This window comes from Lonchura striata, chromosome 6, assembly GCF_046129695.1.
Source record: "Lonchura striata isolate bLonStr1 chromosome 6, bLonStr1.mat, whole genome shotgun sequence".
Taxonomy (NCBI): domain Eukaryota; kingdom Metazoa; phylum Chordata; class Aves; order Passeriformes; family Estrildidae; genus Lonchura; species Lonchura striata.
In genome coordinates, this window is record NC_134608.1 from 32,814,352 (window position 1) to 32,829,633 (window position 15,282).

General features: G+C 40.1%; 1 protein-coding gene across 1 annotated transcript in view; it reads left to right on the forward strand.

The window, feature by feature from the left end:
• The first annotated feature begins 280 nt into the window (after window positions 1–280).
• The window catches only part of ZFYVE26 (zinc finger FYVE-type containing 26), a 49,136-nt gene continuing 34,134 nt past the window's right edge, over window positions 281–15,282 (forward strand). The window contains exons 1-11 of the mRNA XM_021537038.3: window positions 281–601; window positions 2,039–2,117; window positions 2,801–2,890; window positions 4,761–5,313; window positions 6,654–6,784; window positions 7,595–7,759; window positions 8,886–8,974; window positions 9,250–9,410; window positions 12,673–12,855; window positions 13,453–14,106; window positions 14,775–14,864. Of these exons, the coding sequence (XP_021392713.2) occupies window positions 411–601; window positions 2,039–2,117; window positions 2,801–2,890; window positions 4,761–5,313; window positions 6,654–6,784; window positions 7,595–7,759; window positions 8,886–8,974; window positions 9,250–9,410; window positions 12,673–12,855; window positions 13,453–14,106; window positions 14,775–14,864 (2,386 nt within the window). The 5' untranslated portion in view covers window positions 281–410. The remainder of the gene's footprint in view (window positions 602–2,038; window positions 2,118–2,800; window positions 2,891–4,760; window positions 5,314–6,653; window positions 6,785–7,594; window positions 7,760–8,885; window positions 8,975–9,249; window positions 9,411–12,672; window positions 12,856–13,452; window positions 14,107–14,774; window positions 14,865–15,282) is intronic.

Here is a 15,282-nt window from a genome sequence, read left to right on the forward strand (position 1 = left end):
CCGCCCCTCACGGACCCCGCGCCCGCACAGGGGGCGGAGCTCCGGGCAGGAGCCAATCAGAGCCTCGCGAGGCGCGAACAAGGGGCGGGGCCGATATGTGGGAGCGGGGCCGGAGTGTGGTTGGTGGGGGCGGGGCTTGTTCTGCCCGGGCTCTGGCGGCGGCGTCAGGCGCCCCAAACAAACATGGCGCTCTATTTACATTCCACCCAGGCTCGGCCAATGGGCGGGCGCCTTGCCCGCGTGCCGGGCCGGCGGCGCGGTCAGCTGAGGCGGCGCCCAAGATGGCGGCGGCGCGGGGCGGCGGTGCCGGGGCGGAGCTGTAGAGCCCAGCGCGCCGTGCCCCGCCAGGGAGCGCGGCATCGCCCTCGCGTGTGTCACCCCGCTCCGGGTCACCCCGTCGTCCCGGGAAGATGTATTCTTTTGGGAACGAAGAAGCGGATTCTCTGGAACGTCTTTTCGGGTTTTTCTGTGCGTGCGTACGGCGCGGGCACTGGGAGTTCGCACAGGCCTGCGTGCCCCAGCTGAGCCGGTGGCACGGGGACGGCCCCGGGAAGGTGGAGGCAATTCTTCAGGCTCTTGTAGCTTGTCCCGTGGGGGTAAGGTAAGTAAGGTACTGCTCTGGGTCCGTAGACTTGAATGTGAAATGGGGAGGAGCAATTGGCTTAGTGCTGGCTGTGGGAGACAGGTAGAATCAGAGAAGTAGCACTTAAGTGCTGAGGTGTCTTGTGATGCTGTTCTCTGAACTTTGATGTCTTATCACTGACCAAGAATTTAGCAGGCTGCCCATCCCACCGGGATAACGAGTTGTGTTCATTTACTTAGCTGATATGGTGATTGATGCAAGCTTAAAACTACTTGGAAGCATTTCAGAGCTGATTTTGTCAGACTTTACTGAGATAGAGGGACCATCTCTTGAAATTATATTCCGGTGACACGGAGCTTTGGTTAGTTTAGAAATGTAACCATCAAAATCAGTGGTGTAGTTATTTGAAATGTCATCTTGTTTCCAACTCTTGAAAAATCTCCTAATTTCTAAACCTGCAATGCTAAGAAGTTCAAATTATGCTGTTGATTTCTTGTTTCGCTCACACTGTAGTTTGGAATGGCATCAGTTTTACTCAATCCCAGTTACGTTTTATCTCTTACTTTTTATTTATTCAGTTAGGTGTATATGAAGGCTGACTTTCTAGCACTTCAGGAAATATTGGTATTTCCCCTGTCTAATCAGATGATCATACTTCTTCACATTAAAGTTTGTGTAACATTTCAGTAAAGGTTCTAAGAAACAATTTACACTGACAGCAGCTGAAGGAGTCTGGGGGAAGGTGTGCTCCTGGTTAGATGAATATTGCTAACAGCCACATGAGACATAAGAATTTTCAATCTTTTGATCTTTAATAGCTAGGCTATCACATTTAAAGGTTTTAGTTAGTAGTTCTGAGATTTTGAAAGGACAGGAAACAATATTGTGCTTTCTCCTCTTCCTGGTCCCTTTGACAGTACTGAATATGTTCTCAGCTGTGTAGGATGTTGAAGTACTGGAAGATGTGAAATGCTGATGGAAATTAGAAGGATTCTTTGTTTAATTAGTACATTGCTTCACTTTTAATTTGGACATAGAGCTGCTTTTGGGTCCTGTGACCTAAAACTTCATTTTTTTGGTAGAAATAGACAGAACAGGAAATAGCAGTGTTTAGCAAGTGGTCACATTTCAACGAAATCTGCTGAAGTGCTCAAAGAGAGCTGTACAGACTGAACTTTGGACCAGAACTAGATTTCATTGTTTTGAAGAACTAGGCCAGTAGTATTTGGCCTATCTAAAAGCAGTTATTTGCACAGAAGAAATCACTGAGTTGATGTGCAAGAACACAAATATTCTGGTTTCTCTGCATTTTCTTCCTTTGTGTTTGGCTACTTACTTGTGTTTATCTTACTCAAAGAAATACAAAATCAAAATTATCTCTGCCAGTGTTTTCCTGGATCTTGGATATGGAGTCAGCCTTGTATAATCCACTGTATATGCTCCTTGCTTTTGCAGATGGGGACGGAATTCTAGCCCATCAAGAACTGCATGGCTTTGGCTTCTTGTGCTGGAAAAATGGCTTGCCATGAATCAGGTACAGAAACATCTTGATGACTTACAAATGCTCTTTATAGATCTGATTTCCAAGTGCAGAATATCTCCCTAGTTATTTATTTAAATGTAGGCTTTCCCATGTTTCTTGGAATTAAGTTTGCTAGGTTTCTGGAGACATGCATTGCTTTTGCTTTTAACAAATTTATCAAGAAAGAACTGTAATATTCAGACTGAAGAGAAAAACTAGGGTTTTTTTTTAAGGTATTAGAAGTTAACATTTTAGCTTTTCACATTAATATAAATGCAAATCAGGAGTGTATCAACTTCTGCATTTGTGCAGCACCTCTCTTACATTAAAGATTAAATAGCTCAGGCATCAGACAATTCTTTATAAGTTTTAGATGGGGAGGGATGTGCATACTTCTTTTTAAAAGTAATTTGTCCTTGGCACTACTTAGACTTGCATTTTTTAATTTACATTCTGAGGAATTGATGGTTTTGTGATTCTTGATGAGGTCTGTTTCCACATGTGTGGATAAATAAAATCAGCTGGTGCGAGAGCAGAACCTGACTGGAATAGCCTTTAATTGAGCATTAGGTTCCTTCAGAGAGATACTTCAGTCTGCATCAAAGTGTTAATGAAATAGCTATGATTATGTTTATATGCTAATGTCAATAAAAGTTTTGTTGACTAATATATTACCCATTCTTATATGGTGTCAGAGAACTGTTCCAGTTGCTCTTCAGAGAGAAACGGAATTTTTATTGTTCTTGGAAGAGCTAGAGAAAGACGTCTCTGAGGAAGTCCTAAAGGTGAGCTACTTCTGTGCCCTATTTCTTCTTGTTCTGCAGTGTGCCCAGCTTCATCAGATCAAAGTTAATGCTTCCTGCTAACTGCCTGAAATGTTAATGTGTTATTAATCTTCTGGGCAACTGAGAGAGAGTGTAATTCAGATCCCTTTGTGAAGTTAATCTGTGCCTGCAAGTGATTTCTCTGGCTAGAGTGGAGGCTGCAGGCAGGCAAGGAACAGGTTTTTCTACATACTGTTTTCAACACACGTCAGTCCTGACTGCAGCTGCTTGCCACAGTCTTCAATCTATAGACACCTGCAAAAATCATAAACCTACAACCCAGTGTGAGCCAAAATAAACTCTAGTCAGTAAGCACATTATTTAAAGTATGTGTATTTTCTTTTTCTTTCTTTGGAGATCTTAATTTTCATCTCCTATGCACCTCTTTTCCCCCTTTGTGGAAGTTTTTGGATACTCTACTATTACGGCTCACATTGCCTAGGGATTGGTATGATGTGTGTTCTGAGGTCCAGGATCCATTTTCTTTTATTAATTAGAAGATTCAGGCTGATTATTTGAGAAGTATGTAGAAATGTGCAAAGATGGATTTCTATTAAAAGCAAGTATAGAGCAGAATATCAGCAAAGTTACTAGCTGTAGAACTGTCCTAATTTGATGTTAGTTGCAACAGTTTTGGATCTGATGTGGTATGTGAAATGTCATAAGATGTTGCTTGTAGTCCTACAGATTCTAACTCCTTAAAGATACTCTTTTTTGGTTTGTCTGTATTTTAAGAGGAAAATGAAAACTTATGTTCAGGGGCTATTTCAGCTTAGGAAAAGTTGTTCGGTATTTCACTAAGGATACAGAATAAGCAATTACAGGATGAAAGCAAGCAAAGTAAACTTAATGTTGATTAAAATAAATCTGCTTGAAGTCTGTTAATGAATAATTAAGTCTGTGCATGTTACTGTCTCATCTCCAAGGTCATGAATGATTCCACCATTGTCTGCACTGTCCACCAGTGTTGCACAGAAACATGAGATTCAGCAATCTCATATCTTTGTCACAATTTCTGTAAGAGACATGTTGGTAGGTAGAGTTATATTTTGATCCAGCAAATAATTTAAAAAAAAAGGTATTGTGGTCTTGCTTTCTGTTCTCATTCTTTGTGCACAACAACCACCTCTCCCCTATATAATCTCTGATGTGTCTCATTCAGCCAAGGGCAGCACTCACATAATTCCAGGAGTGCCAAAAGTGCTGCTTGAGTGCTATTCAACTGGTTTGTCCCTCACCTTCCCAACTCTTCTTGGGTGGGTTAATTGGGATTTTTTGCTTGTTTTCCCCTTCCCAGTTCTGAAATTGTAGGTTTGCTTCTGATAGCTAGAAAAATTATTGTTGCTTAAACAAAGTCTGTGAGATTGCTTCTGAATCTGTTGACCAGTTTTAACCAGACTTAAAAATTGATGAGGATGATACAGGTGGTGGATAGATGGTACAAATCTGGAAAAGTAGGATAAAAAAAAAAAACACACACACATCATTATGCTCTTAGAGACCTATCAAGGTACAGTTACATTAGGATATTGCTTAGAGGTAGAATATGGCAGTGCTTCAGCCATCCCATAGGCACTGCTATGGTTCCTTGCTTGTATGTGATTTTTATAGTGTATTTGTATTTTACAGGATTCTTTGTATTTTGTTCCATATTGAGGCATATCCTCTCTTCTAGGAAAGATATTGGACAAGGTGGACCATTATTAGTGGATTTCTTTAGTTTCTAAACTGATTTATCTGCTTGCTTTCAAGTTTCTTCTATTTTTTAAATAATTAATTTCCTATATTAATGTAGTCTGAAAGGCTTACTCTTTTATTATTTTCCCACCAGGAACTGTTTGAAGCATTTGAGTGCACGCAGAACAAGCCCATCACAGACAGCAAAAGAAGAGATGACTGTTCTCACAAATTCAGTTTGGATGTTGTTTCAGCTCTCCGGAAGCTTTTGCTGCAGGCTCCCCAGAGGGCAAAAGCCCTGCTGGAGTTCTTCCAGGGGGAGCAAGGCACACACAGCTCCTCACTCCAGCAATATCGCTCTCTACAAAACATCTTTGTCGAGTTTCTTTGTGACTCCTTGAAATCCCTGCAGAGGCTTCAGAGCAGTTCTGAGCTTTCAGCTGAACTAGATAAAAGAGAACTAGTAGATACAATTTATGCTGCTCTCAGTGTAATGACTTTTGAGGTGGAGCATCAAGCAGATGAAATAAAGCACTTATTCAGGGAGCTCTTGGATATGTGCTGGGCTGAGGGGAGCCCACTGAGGGAAGAGAAGCTACTAAACTGTATGCTGAGGAAACAGAGCCATGGCCTGCTAAGCCTCTATAGCACTGTTCTCACAGAAAGAACAAGAGAAAAGTTTTTGTTGTCAAAATCAATACAAAAAGGTTTGTTTCACCCTTTGCTTTCTACTAATCTGTTTAACAAAACCGTTAAGGCATTAAACAGACAAGTAGTCAAGAAGTCAGGCAGTGCGCTTGCTAAGGTGCCTTAACAAACCATGGAGTCTGTCGAAAGATTAGGCTAAAATGATCCTTAAAGCAAGGAATTGGCATAGGAACACTGGTTCTCTCTTCTACACTTCTGCAGTCTATGATGTGTTTTGTGATCACTTCCTTTACCACGCCTTGTTCTCTATTTTAATATGCTCAGCATTTCTCTTGATGAAAATCTTGCTTGTAACTTCAAGTTTGCTACTCCATATGTATACAGTGTTGTTATTTGTTCACCTCCAACTCAGGGTTATCTGTGTTGGAGTATGTTCCATTTCTGGCCAGTAGCTGTTCAGTCACTTCAGTAATCCCAAAATGTTCAAACCCCTTAATACTGGAAAAGAAAACTTATCAAAGTGGAAGGAGCTGTGGAGAAGGGTGATACCCCAGCAGGAGAGAAGATGCACTTTGATACCTGCTCGCTTGCCAGAGCCCAGCTGTTGGTTTTGTACCAACAATGGCTTCACAGCCTCTGTCTAGCTGCCTGTGACTGCTACATTTAGTTGTAATTGGATCATCCTGATGGGTCTCTTCCAGCTCAACATATTCTGTGATTCTTTGAGGATCGCAGCTGAAGCTGAATGGCAAGTGATGCCCATGACCTTGTCAGTGAAGTGGCAAGGAGGGAAAAGCTAGAATGCCTACTCTCTTTTGCTTACCTCTGTTCACTGTGGTATAAGTCAGTGGGGTCTGTATCCTCACTTCTCCTTTCACTCAGGGATGGCTGAAGGGAAGCTTAGGCTGGTGTGGCAGACTAGAAATTCTGATAATAGCTATAATTAGTGCTTCCTCATGGGGAAAGAGAAATTGAGATCCACATACCTTCATTCTCATTGGGAGTAGTTTGGGTCTCCCTTTGCACAGATCTGAGAAGTTCCAGTGCTGGATAAGTCTTTGCTAAAACCCTGCAGAGTAGTGCAGTGTCTCGAGCACAAGTGAGAATTCATGCAGTTCACAGATAAGGGTGTGCATGGCTGAAGAAAGGCAGTGTGACCTGAGCTGGTGCAAACAACCTGTGTGCTGAGCAGGCTTTTGCTATGTTAGTGATTGTTGATACAGTTTTTCTGGTTTTCTTTGACCTCTTTCAAATTTCTTTGCTTGGTTTTCCTGTTGCTCAATAGTACCATGTAACAACTGGTTAGTGCTTGAGGAAATGCCGAGTGTTTCTCAGTTTAAAATAACAGCAATTATGATTCTCTCAGAGGTACCCCTCTCTACTGTTGTGATGTTTTTAGGTTCATCTGAGCAGCTGGATACAGAGCGAACTGTGATGAGTTTGTTCTCAGATCCCAAAGAAGCTCCTTGTTGGAAGACAGCCTATTTCTACTGCTTGAGCAGCAGCAAGCACTTTCTGGAACAGATTCTGGTACAGACATAAAATTATTAACAGGGAAACCCAATGGAGTCTAAAGTCAGTTAGTCCCTGTATTGAGCATATCTCATGCACAGAAGCATTTTGTAGTCAAATACTGTTTGCCAGGAGTGATGACTAATAGGAGCGAGGAGGTAATGGTGATAACTCCCCTGCTTGAGCAGTGCAATAAAACTGGTGAGACTTTTGGAAAACCTTATCTGCGTGCAGACTGAAGATCAAATCTTAGATTAAATCTTCAGTCTCATTTTCTGCTTGTAGTTTTGTTGGATACACAATTTACTTCATGACCTTGAACTTGTTGCTTTCTAATGCTGGTAGACTTGGGGCACTGAGAATAGTTTGCACAGTAACATTTGTGGTAAAAATAGTCTGTTATGAATTAATTGATTTTTATGTAGGTGCATGGATAGAAGAAATAAAATACAGACAGGTGGTCACTGTTGAAGTGTGAGGTTTTAAGGTTGAGCATATTTTAACTTCTTCATAATGTGCTTGTAGAAATATTTTACATTATGTCCTTGACAGAAATGGAATAAATAGAAGGAATGCCAAGATAGTGTAGAGTGGAATGTGAGTTGGCTCTGCAGCAAGCATTTGAAAAATAGTGTTTTTTCCTCATAGCATCTTTACTAATGAGTATCCTGATGGCTTAGACAATATAAGTTTAGGGAAGTTCTGGGTGCAGAACTTCACCATTTTAATGAAGTTGATATTGAAATGACTACTTGCTTACATAATCTTCCAGGCATTATGGGTCTCCACATTTTAGAAAAATTAATGCTGCTTTCTTTTATTTTTCAGGTGACTGCATTAGCTTTACTAAAAAGAGAAGAGTACTCGGGTCTGAAGAGCTTGTTGAGGAGAGAATTCAACCCCCTTAGCCGCCTCTTGGTGTTGTTAGGATGGACTCATTGTCAAAGCTTGGAATCAGCAAAAGCATTGCTATGGACTCTACACAGAACTCAGGTAAATCAGCAGAAAGTAAGTGGCAGTCTCCCAGTCTGAGTCCAAATAATGCAATTTGTTTCCAAGAACAAGTAAAACTGGGGAGTTTTCAGTGAGAATGTCAGTCTTCCTTAAATTGAATTGAAAAAGCTAAGATACTACAATTGTATGCAGGTAACATTATGTAGGGACACTTGGCCTTTCTTCTGATTTCTTGGCTGTGAAGACAGTATGACTACAAAGGAGACTGAAAGTTTCTTGTGCATAAACTCATAAACTGCTTCTGCTGTTAACATGTGCAGCATAAAGAGAAAAGACAGCAATGGTTGTTGATTAGTTTTGAAAAGAGTTGGGGCATCTTTCTTTAATGTAATTTCCTTCAGTGAGTCATCCCTGGGTAGTGACTAATTCAGGCCTGAGTTTAACAACACGTTAGCTTGGAAATTCCCCATACTCTTTCTCAAAGCAAAGTGATAAATGACAAGAGCTGTGAGTAAAAGATATACCTTGTTTGTGGGCAGTCTTCATTTATGCAAAAGATACGGGGTTCCAGCTCTGAAGGTGTAGTTGCACTTCAGATGATGCCTGCTGGCTGGCTTAGATGTCAGAGGTGGGGAGATGAGGAAATTTGTACTGCTGGGTCACAGTGCAGACCTAAGCTGATATTACCTTAAGGGAGTTATTCTCTGTTGGTAATACACCAAAAGTCTATTCAGTGACTTCTGCAAAGTTAAACTCTTAGATCTGATTTTAGCAGGCAGTCATCTGTAGTAGAAAAGCACATGCGAAAGGAGAATAACCATCTGCTACCCAGTATGTCATTTTCTGAGTACATTATTAGTTCTAGAGATTACATTTAGACTGTTACTAAGAAGCATTTGTTTGCATTTTATAAGCTATTCTTGAAAAGGAAGGTAACCATCTTTCTATGGTCTGTAGATGTGCCAAGGGGAGACTGACTGACTTTTATGTTCTGTCAGAATAGCCCTCCTTTGCTGTCTTTGTAATTAATCTGGCAGTTTTCTGTATTTGAAATTTATTACTAGATAATAAAGTCTTGCAAACAAGCATGTGTGACACAAGCTTTGTTCTGCTGTCTGGATGGGGGATTTGTTGTAATGAGATTTTTATTTGTCTTTCCATGTAGGATCTGTGCAATGATTCAGTATTGAAAGATTTTTGTGATGGGCTGTGGACTCATGTGGAAGTTCTTGAATGGTGCATGCAACAAAACAGGTAAAATGATCAGAAGAACTTTTTCCAAACAGTGTTTCCAAATCTCCCTGTTAAGTCAGGTTACACATGCAAATATTGAAGGCACTATTTTCGTGGCTAATCATATAATAGTGACTGTATATACAAGCTTTTGAAGTTTCTCATGGGTTGCAGTTATGTGCTTTGTTGCTCTTTTTAATTGCAGTAGTTTAGTTCAATCAGAATTAGAGTGGGAGTTGTGTCTTTAAATATGACTGAGACTTAAATCAGTGCCACCTCTTTGTTCTCTCTTGTAGTATTACTGTCCCAAGGAAGGTTCTGTTGCAACACTTGCACAATCTGGATTGCCACACTGTGGTGTATTCTCTGCATCATCTCTCCAATCTTGTGGCCCTGAATGAAGATGATGTTATTGAGCTTCTTCAAAAAGTTCCTGCTAGAGACCAGCAGATGCAGGGTAAATGTGTAGGGCTGTGAGAACACAGAAAACTCACAATCAATTGAGGATGTGTGTTCAGTACTTCTGGCAGGATTTGTTCTCTTGACCCGCTTCTTAATTGTGGAAGATACCAGTTACTAGCTGTTTTGTGGAAGAAATCTAGAGAGAATGTGGAAATTATTTTAGAAACCTTTTTGGGAGTAAATTATCTTTCAAGAAGGAGTTGTGAGATCTCTTTGATCTCAGTAAGACAGATCTCTGAAAGCTTTTTCAAGATGCCCTTGCCATCTTTTTCAAGATGGTAACAAGACTTTGCACATGCTCATGATATATGCTGCTCATTGTAATTTCTGTACTATGTAACACCTTTAGTTTGAAAAGGAAGTGTATGGTTTGTATTTCAGTGCACTTTAATTGAAAATCAAAGAGAAAAACCAGACGAAATTGACAATATCTTGTACTACAACATCTTCATTTTAGAAAGAGATAAAAAGTGGGTTTAAAAAATTCTGATATTAACTGTTACCAAACTTAAATTTAGTATTTAAATCAGTAAGACTTAGCTGCAACCTGTGTTTACATCACTCTTCCCTCACTTCTCTCGTCTTCACATGTTCCAGTTGGGTGCCTAAAATACCTGCAACTGCTAAACACATTGGATCGCTTACAATTGTAAGCAAGTCTCTTTGGATACACTTTTGATTGCAGCCTGTATCCAGGTTAAGCTGCTACAATTTTAAGGCTGTTTTTTGATAGGGCCTCTTAGTAATGACAAAGAAGTTCTGTTTTCCTGTGTGTCCTAGAACCTAAGAAGCTAAAATATTTATTTTCTAAATATTTCTTTTATGTTTGTGAATTTGGACATGTGTAATTGCAACCTCAGTGATGGATCTTGCACAGATTTTTCCAGATTGCCTTGTGAGAAGCAGGTTTTTATTCTTCCATATCATGCTATTTTGCTGTTGATTTCTATTCCTACTTCTGCGAGTTTTGGTGTTAAAATTATAATGACACTTGTCTTGAATAATCTTAAAAGATGTAGATAGATATAGATCCTTATTTTCAATGTCCTGCTATCTAAAATAGTGTTGTTGTTGCTGGTATTGTGTAGTTTTTTAAACAGTTCTTACATTTTAATTATTTTCTGCTTAAATTCTGTCAAAGTCTTTCAAAAACAGGAAGAGGCAGCCCCATGATATCTTCTGGGAGTTGCATGACTGTAGCAAAAGAGCTCTAGCTGCAGTTTCTCTTCATTTTTTCATGTTGCAATAATTTATAGAAATAATTAATGGAAGACAAATCCTTCTTCTCTTTTCAATCCAGCAATTATTGCAGAATTCAGATGATTCTGTGTAAGCCCATCTTAATAGAATTTCCTTTAAAATAATCTATTTTGAGCCTTAAAGGGAAGAGAGGACTCATAAACCTTTGTTTTGTCAGATGTAGTAGGCCTTTTCCTCCCATCACCCCATATGCTTCCCCTTCTTCCACTTCTTTTTACTACGTATCTGTCAGCTGCAGTAGTGAAACCAGGGTAGTGGTAAACAGTTGGGTTCAGGCTGTGCATAACACTGGTTTTGATCAGTCATGGTGAGCAGCAATTTCCTCATGAGTTACAGTATTCAAGAAAAAGGTATTAGTATTTCTGCATAGGAAAAACAGTGCTATTAGTTAAAGGATTGTTCTTGTTGGTGTAAGGAAAGTGTAAGTATAGGGAAAAGGATTGGTTTAGGTACAAATACTGAGAGACTTAACTCACTGCATCCAAATTTTTCCACATGTTAGACAAAAGTGTATTAATTAAACTTATTTTTTATTACCAGTATCTGTCATAGTATCTCCAGCTAACTGTTTCTCTTTTCCAGAGTATTGTATTTACCAAACTTCTGGCTTTACCTGCCTGAAGTCCTCTTAAGGCAGTGGTCTTGAGAGGTACTTGAGTGTTTGCATATTAGTGTAGAGCTTCTGGGCAACAGTAGAATTTCAATGGATGTATAGATTCTCCAGAGGATTCATATGTGGATGTCTCCTCAGTTCTGTCTGCTAGCTACATTATATTTTCCATCACTGTCACTGTTTAGAATGACAGTGATAGGAAATAAGTGTTTCCAACTGTTTGTGCTCTCAGTCCTTTTGCTTTGGCTGGTCTGTAGTTTTCACAAGAGTTCAGACTAGTGCTTTTCTTTGCAATCATACTCAGACTTTGTGGAGGACAGTGCTGAAACAGTCTTTAGGTTAGGTAATTCTGTTCAGTTCCATAATTTGGATTGTGGACATTGTTAGTACATTGTGCTTTGTACCTGTGCTTTGTTTAAAAAAAAATAACTTGGCAAATGCTTTTCCTGCTTGACAACAGGCAGAGGGACAATTCATCACTTGTATAAGAATACAGGACAGTGAATTCCAAGCACTAATTTAACACTGTTTGTGGTTGTCAGGGCTTTTTTTTCTTTCTTTTTTTGTGGGGCTCTTTTTACCTTTCTATAGTAGATGGATAATTAATCTAAACTCAGCATAACAGAATGCATTACACTATATTGTGTTCCTGGGTGAGGGGGATGATGATTATGACGTGATTTTTACAATTTGCAGCTGTCCTGTTCTGTTATACTGAGAAGGGATCATGTCTCTGGCATGTGATACCTTTCCTCAATAAAAAAACCTTAAGGGGAGAAGTGGGTGCAGTACTTCTCTAGTTTGCCTTTATCATAAATATGTGAAGGGAACTATGGGACTGTACTTATTCTCTAGTCAGTTGCAGATAGTATTTGATCTACTCTGTCATCCACTGTGAATCAACCATATCCATTTATTAGTACAAATCTGAAGAGGTGGTGGTACTCTAGTCTTACTACAGTCATAGCCTGTCTACACCATTTCCCTACTCATCTACTGTGTACTATAACACAGACTTCTAAGAGGCTGAAATGAAGCAGGATTTGCCTCTGTTGTAAATGTAGCAGTACAGCTTAAGCACGTGCTGCTAATGAGAGTCATTGTGAGTGAATTTGCTCATTATATGTTGTAGTCAGGTCCTGCTACACAAGTTCACAGAAAATTTCATTTTTAGAAGGGGATACAGACCTGACTTTTCTGTGCCCATCCATTGTGGGTTGGGTTGTTTGGGCTTTTTTTCCAAAAGTAACAGTGAGATAGATCAAAGCTGAGACAAAAACAGCACGGGGGAAGAAAGACTGGATAAATATTGCTGTGCAGGAACTGCAGGAGAAAATTAACTTGTTTTCTTGTTTATCTCCTACCCCCTCACCTCCCTCCACAGCAGCCACACTCCCTAACACCCTGAGTCAGCAGCGCAACCTGGCACTCTTCCGAGCATTCTGTGCCATGAAGTATGCAATCTATGCTCTCTGTGTGAATTCACACAGGCATGCCAAGTGCAAGGATTGTGTACACAGCCTTCTTGGTGATATCCCTGAGGATGCAGCTTCTGGAGAACCAGCAGGTGATTTGCCTCCTTTCTCATGTTCAGTTACGTGTGATTCTCCATGCAATTGCTGAGGTCTGCATTATCACTTAGTATTGGGATAACATTGCACCCTGCGTACATATGGTATTTTATTCAGTGGGCCATGGATGCTTTGCAAGGAAGCAAAATGGAATTCCTTTGAGGTGTTGCTATCTTTAGTAATAATAGATATGAATAAGCTATCAGCCTTGTTTTAAAACATTTAAGGCAAATGTACAAAAAATACAGTGCTAAAAGGAAGTGATGCTAGATATAGGGTCATAGTAACAGATAATTTTGTAAGAGCTTATGATTTCCCAGAGCTGAAACCGATTTAATGGCTAGAATTGGTGGAATCTGAATTTACACATCATTGAACAAAGTGATAATTGGCATTGCTCAGAGGGAGGAGGCACACTACCTTCCTAAAAGTAAAATGTTGGACATATTTTTACTCGATTTTTGGAGGAATGATTTGGTCTGATCCACTGGGCCAATTTCCTCTTCTGGGATTTTCTTAAAAGGCACAAGTTGGCACAAGGAATCCCTGAAAAATGTAGTAAATGCTCTTTATGTTTGTTTATAATTGTACAGATTGCTCTTCAGTATTTCCTCAGTACATTGCAAAGTGTCAGCAGTTCTTAAGGAGTGTTCCCATTCCTCTGCGCCTGGAGGTTTTGGAGAATATTTTCTCCTTGCTTTTCATTTCCTATAATGACCTCTATACTGAAACTCCTCTACCTGAGAACTATGCAGAGGATGAAGACCTTGAGAAAAAGAGTGCTACTCTGAGTGTAGAAGGCAGTGATAATCGGTGGTCTTCCACCTCACAAAGTCCACAACACCTGACAGAGGCTGAAAAAAAATCAGAGAAGCATCTGCTGGCTGCACAAGCAGTTCACACAGATACCAGAGATCTTTGCGACTCTGTGTTAGGTGGCAAAAGCCATGAAACCTCTAAGCCAAGCTGCCTGGACCTGAAACACTTCACCAGTGGTATTACTGGATTTCTAGTGGATGATGTAGCCATGGAGGCCTTCCTCACATTGCTTCTCAACCACCTGGAAGAAATTCAGAGTTCTCTCCCGTGGGACTCCAGTAATGTGCTTCGTGAAGAGCTGGAGCTTGTTGAGTCCTTGAATCTTTCTGCAAGCAGAGATGCCTTTGGAAGTCGCGTGTTACAGTTCTCCAAATACCTTTCTGAAGCTCACTGGCGATACAAAGTGGTGATGAGTAACAGAAATGCAGGTGGGCTTTGTATTTGACACTTTCTGATATGTTACAGCTGTCCAGTGATCTCAAGGCTAAATTCTGTGAGCATCTTACTAAGGGAGCACATTTTGGCAGATACTGAGAAAGTGACCTGCTTGGAGACCACATGGTGCTTACACCATTTTCCAACAGAAGTGATCTCTATTCTAATCAGAAAATTTGGGTAATTTTCTCATTTCCCTCCCCTTTGTGGATGTACTGCTTCTTTTGTCCCACCCCTTTGTCACAAGTCACACTGCAATAATATGAAGTGACATGGTGGTTTTGGATCCAGTGCAAGCCAAATGGTCTCAATTTGTTTGTGGATAGTGTTGATTCAGCCTAGTCTGGAAACATGTTAGGAACATGTATCAGAGGAAGTTGTATTATTCTGGATGATTGTTGAAGTAGCTTGAACAAAACACTCAGAAACCAGTTTCCCACTCTTCTCCATAGCCCATAACTTGTTAGCTCTGTTGATATGAGATTTTGTCATGTAACATGTAGCTTGTTGTATATCTCAGACTTTTGTAAGCTTCGTGTTCCAAGAAAGACTTGGAAGTCTGGACCTTAAATATTGCAAGTTTCCAAACTTGTGTTCAACTGTTTGTCAAGTCTCCCTCTATAAAACTATTTGGTAATGTTTCTGTTTAAATATTTCACAGAACATCAGCTTGCAGCCTCCAGGAGATACTTCTCTTTAATCAGGTGCTCCAGCTTTAAGAAACGAAGTAGATATCAGAGGTGCAAGACAGGTGGGTTGAAAAAGTGTTTTGAAGAAGGCACTTCTGAAATGGGCATAATTTTGCTGAGCTCATAGCTGAATGTAATTAGATTTCATGACCTAAGAGTAGAGAACTAGATTTATTTCCTTTCGTTTTCTAAGTGGTTTGAGGTGTCAGTCCAGTTCCACTTAGATTGAGGCTGTCTTCTAAAGCTCATCTGCACAAATAAATTCTTCTAAGAAGAATAACTTCTTCCAGTCAAGTCTGATTTGGGGTAGGGGAGAACTTCAACTACAGGACTAATTTTTCATTTTCTCCACTACATCCCATAACTGTTCAGTATATTATCATTCCTGTTGCAGTATTATCTAGGATGTGAATTAACAGGAATCTGTGGCATAAATTGGCAGCCTTAGGAGAAAGTCATGTTCCTCACCTTTTTACTGTT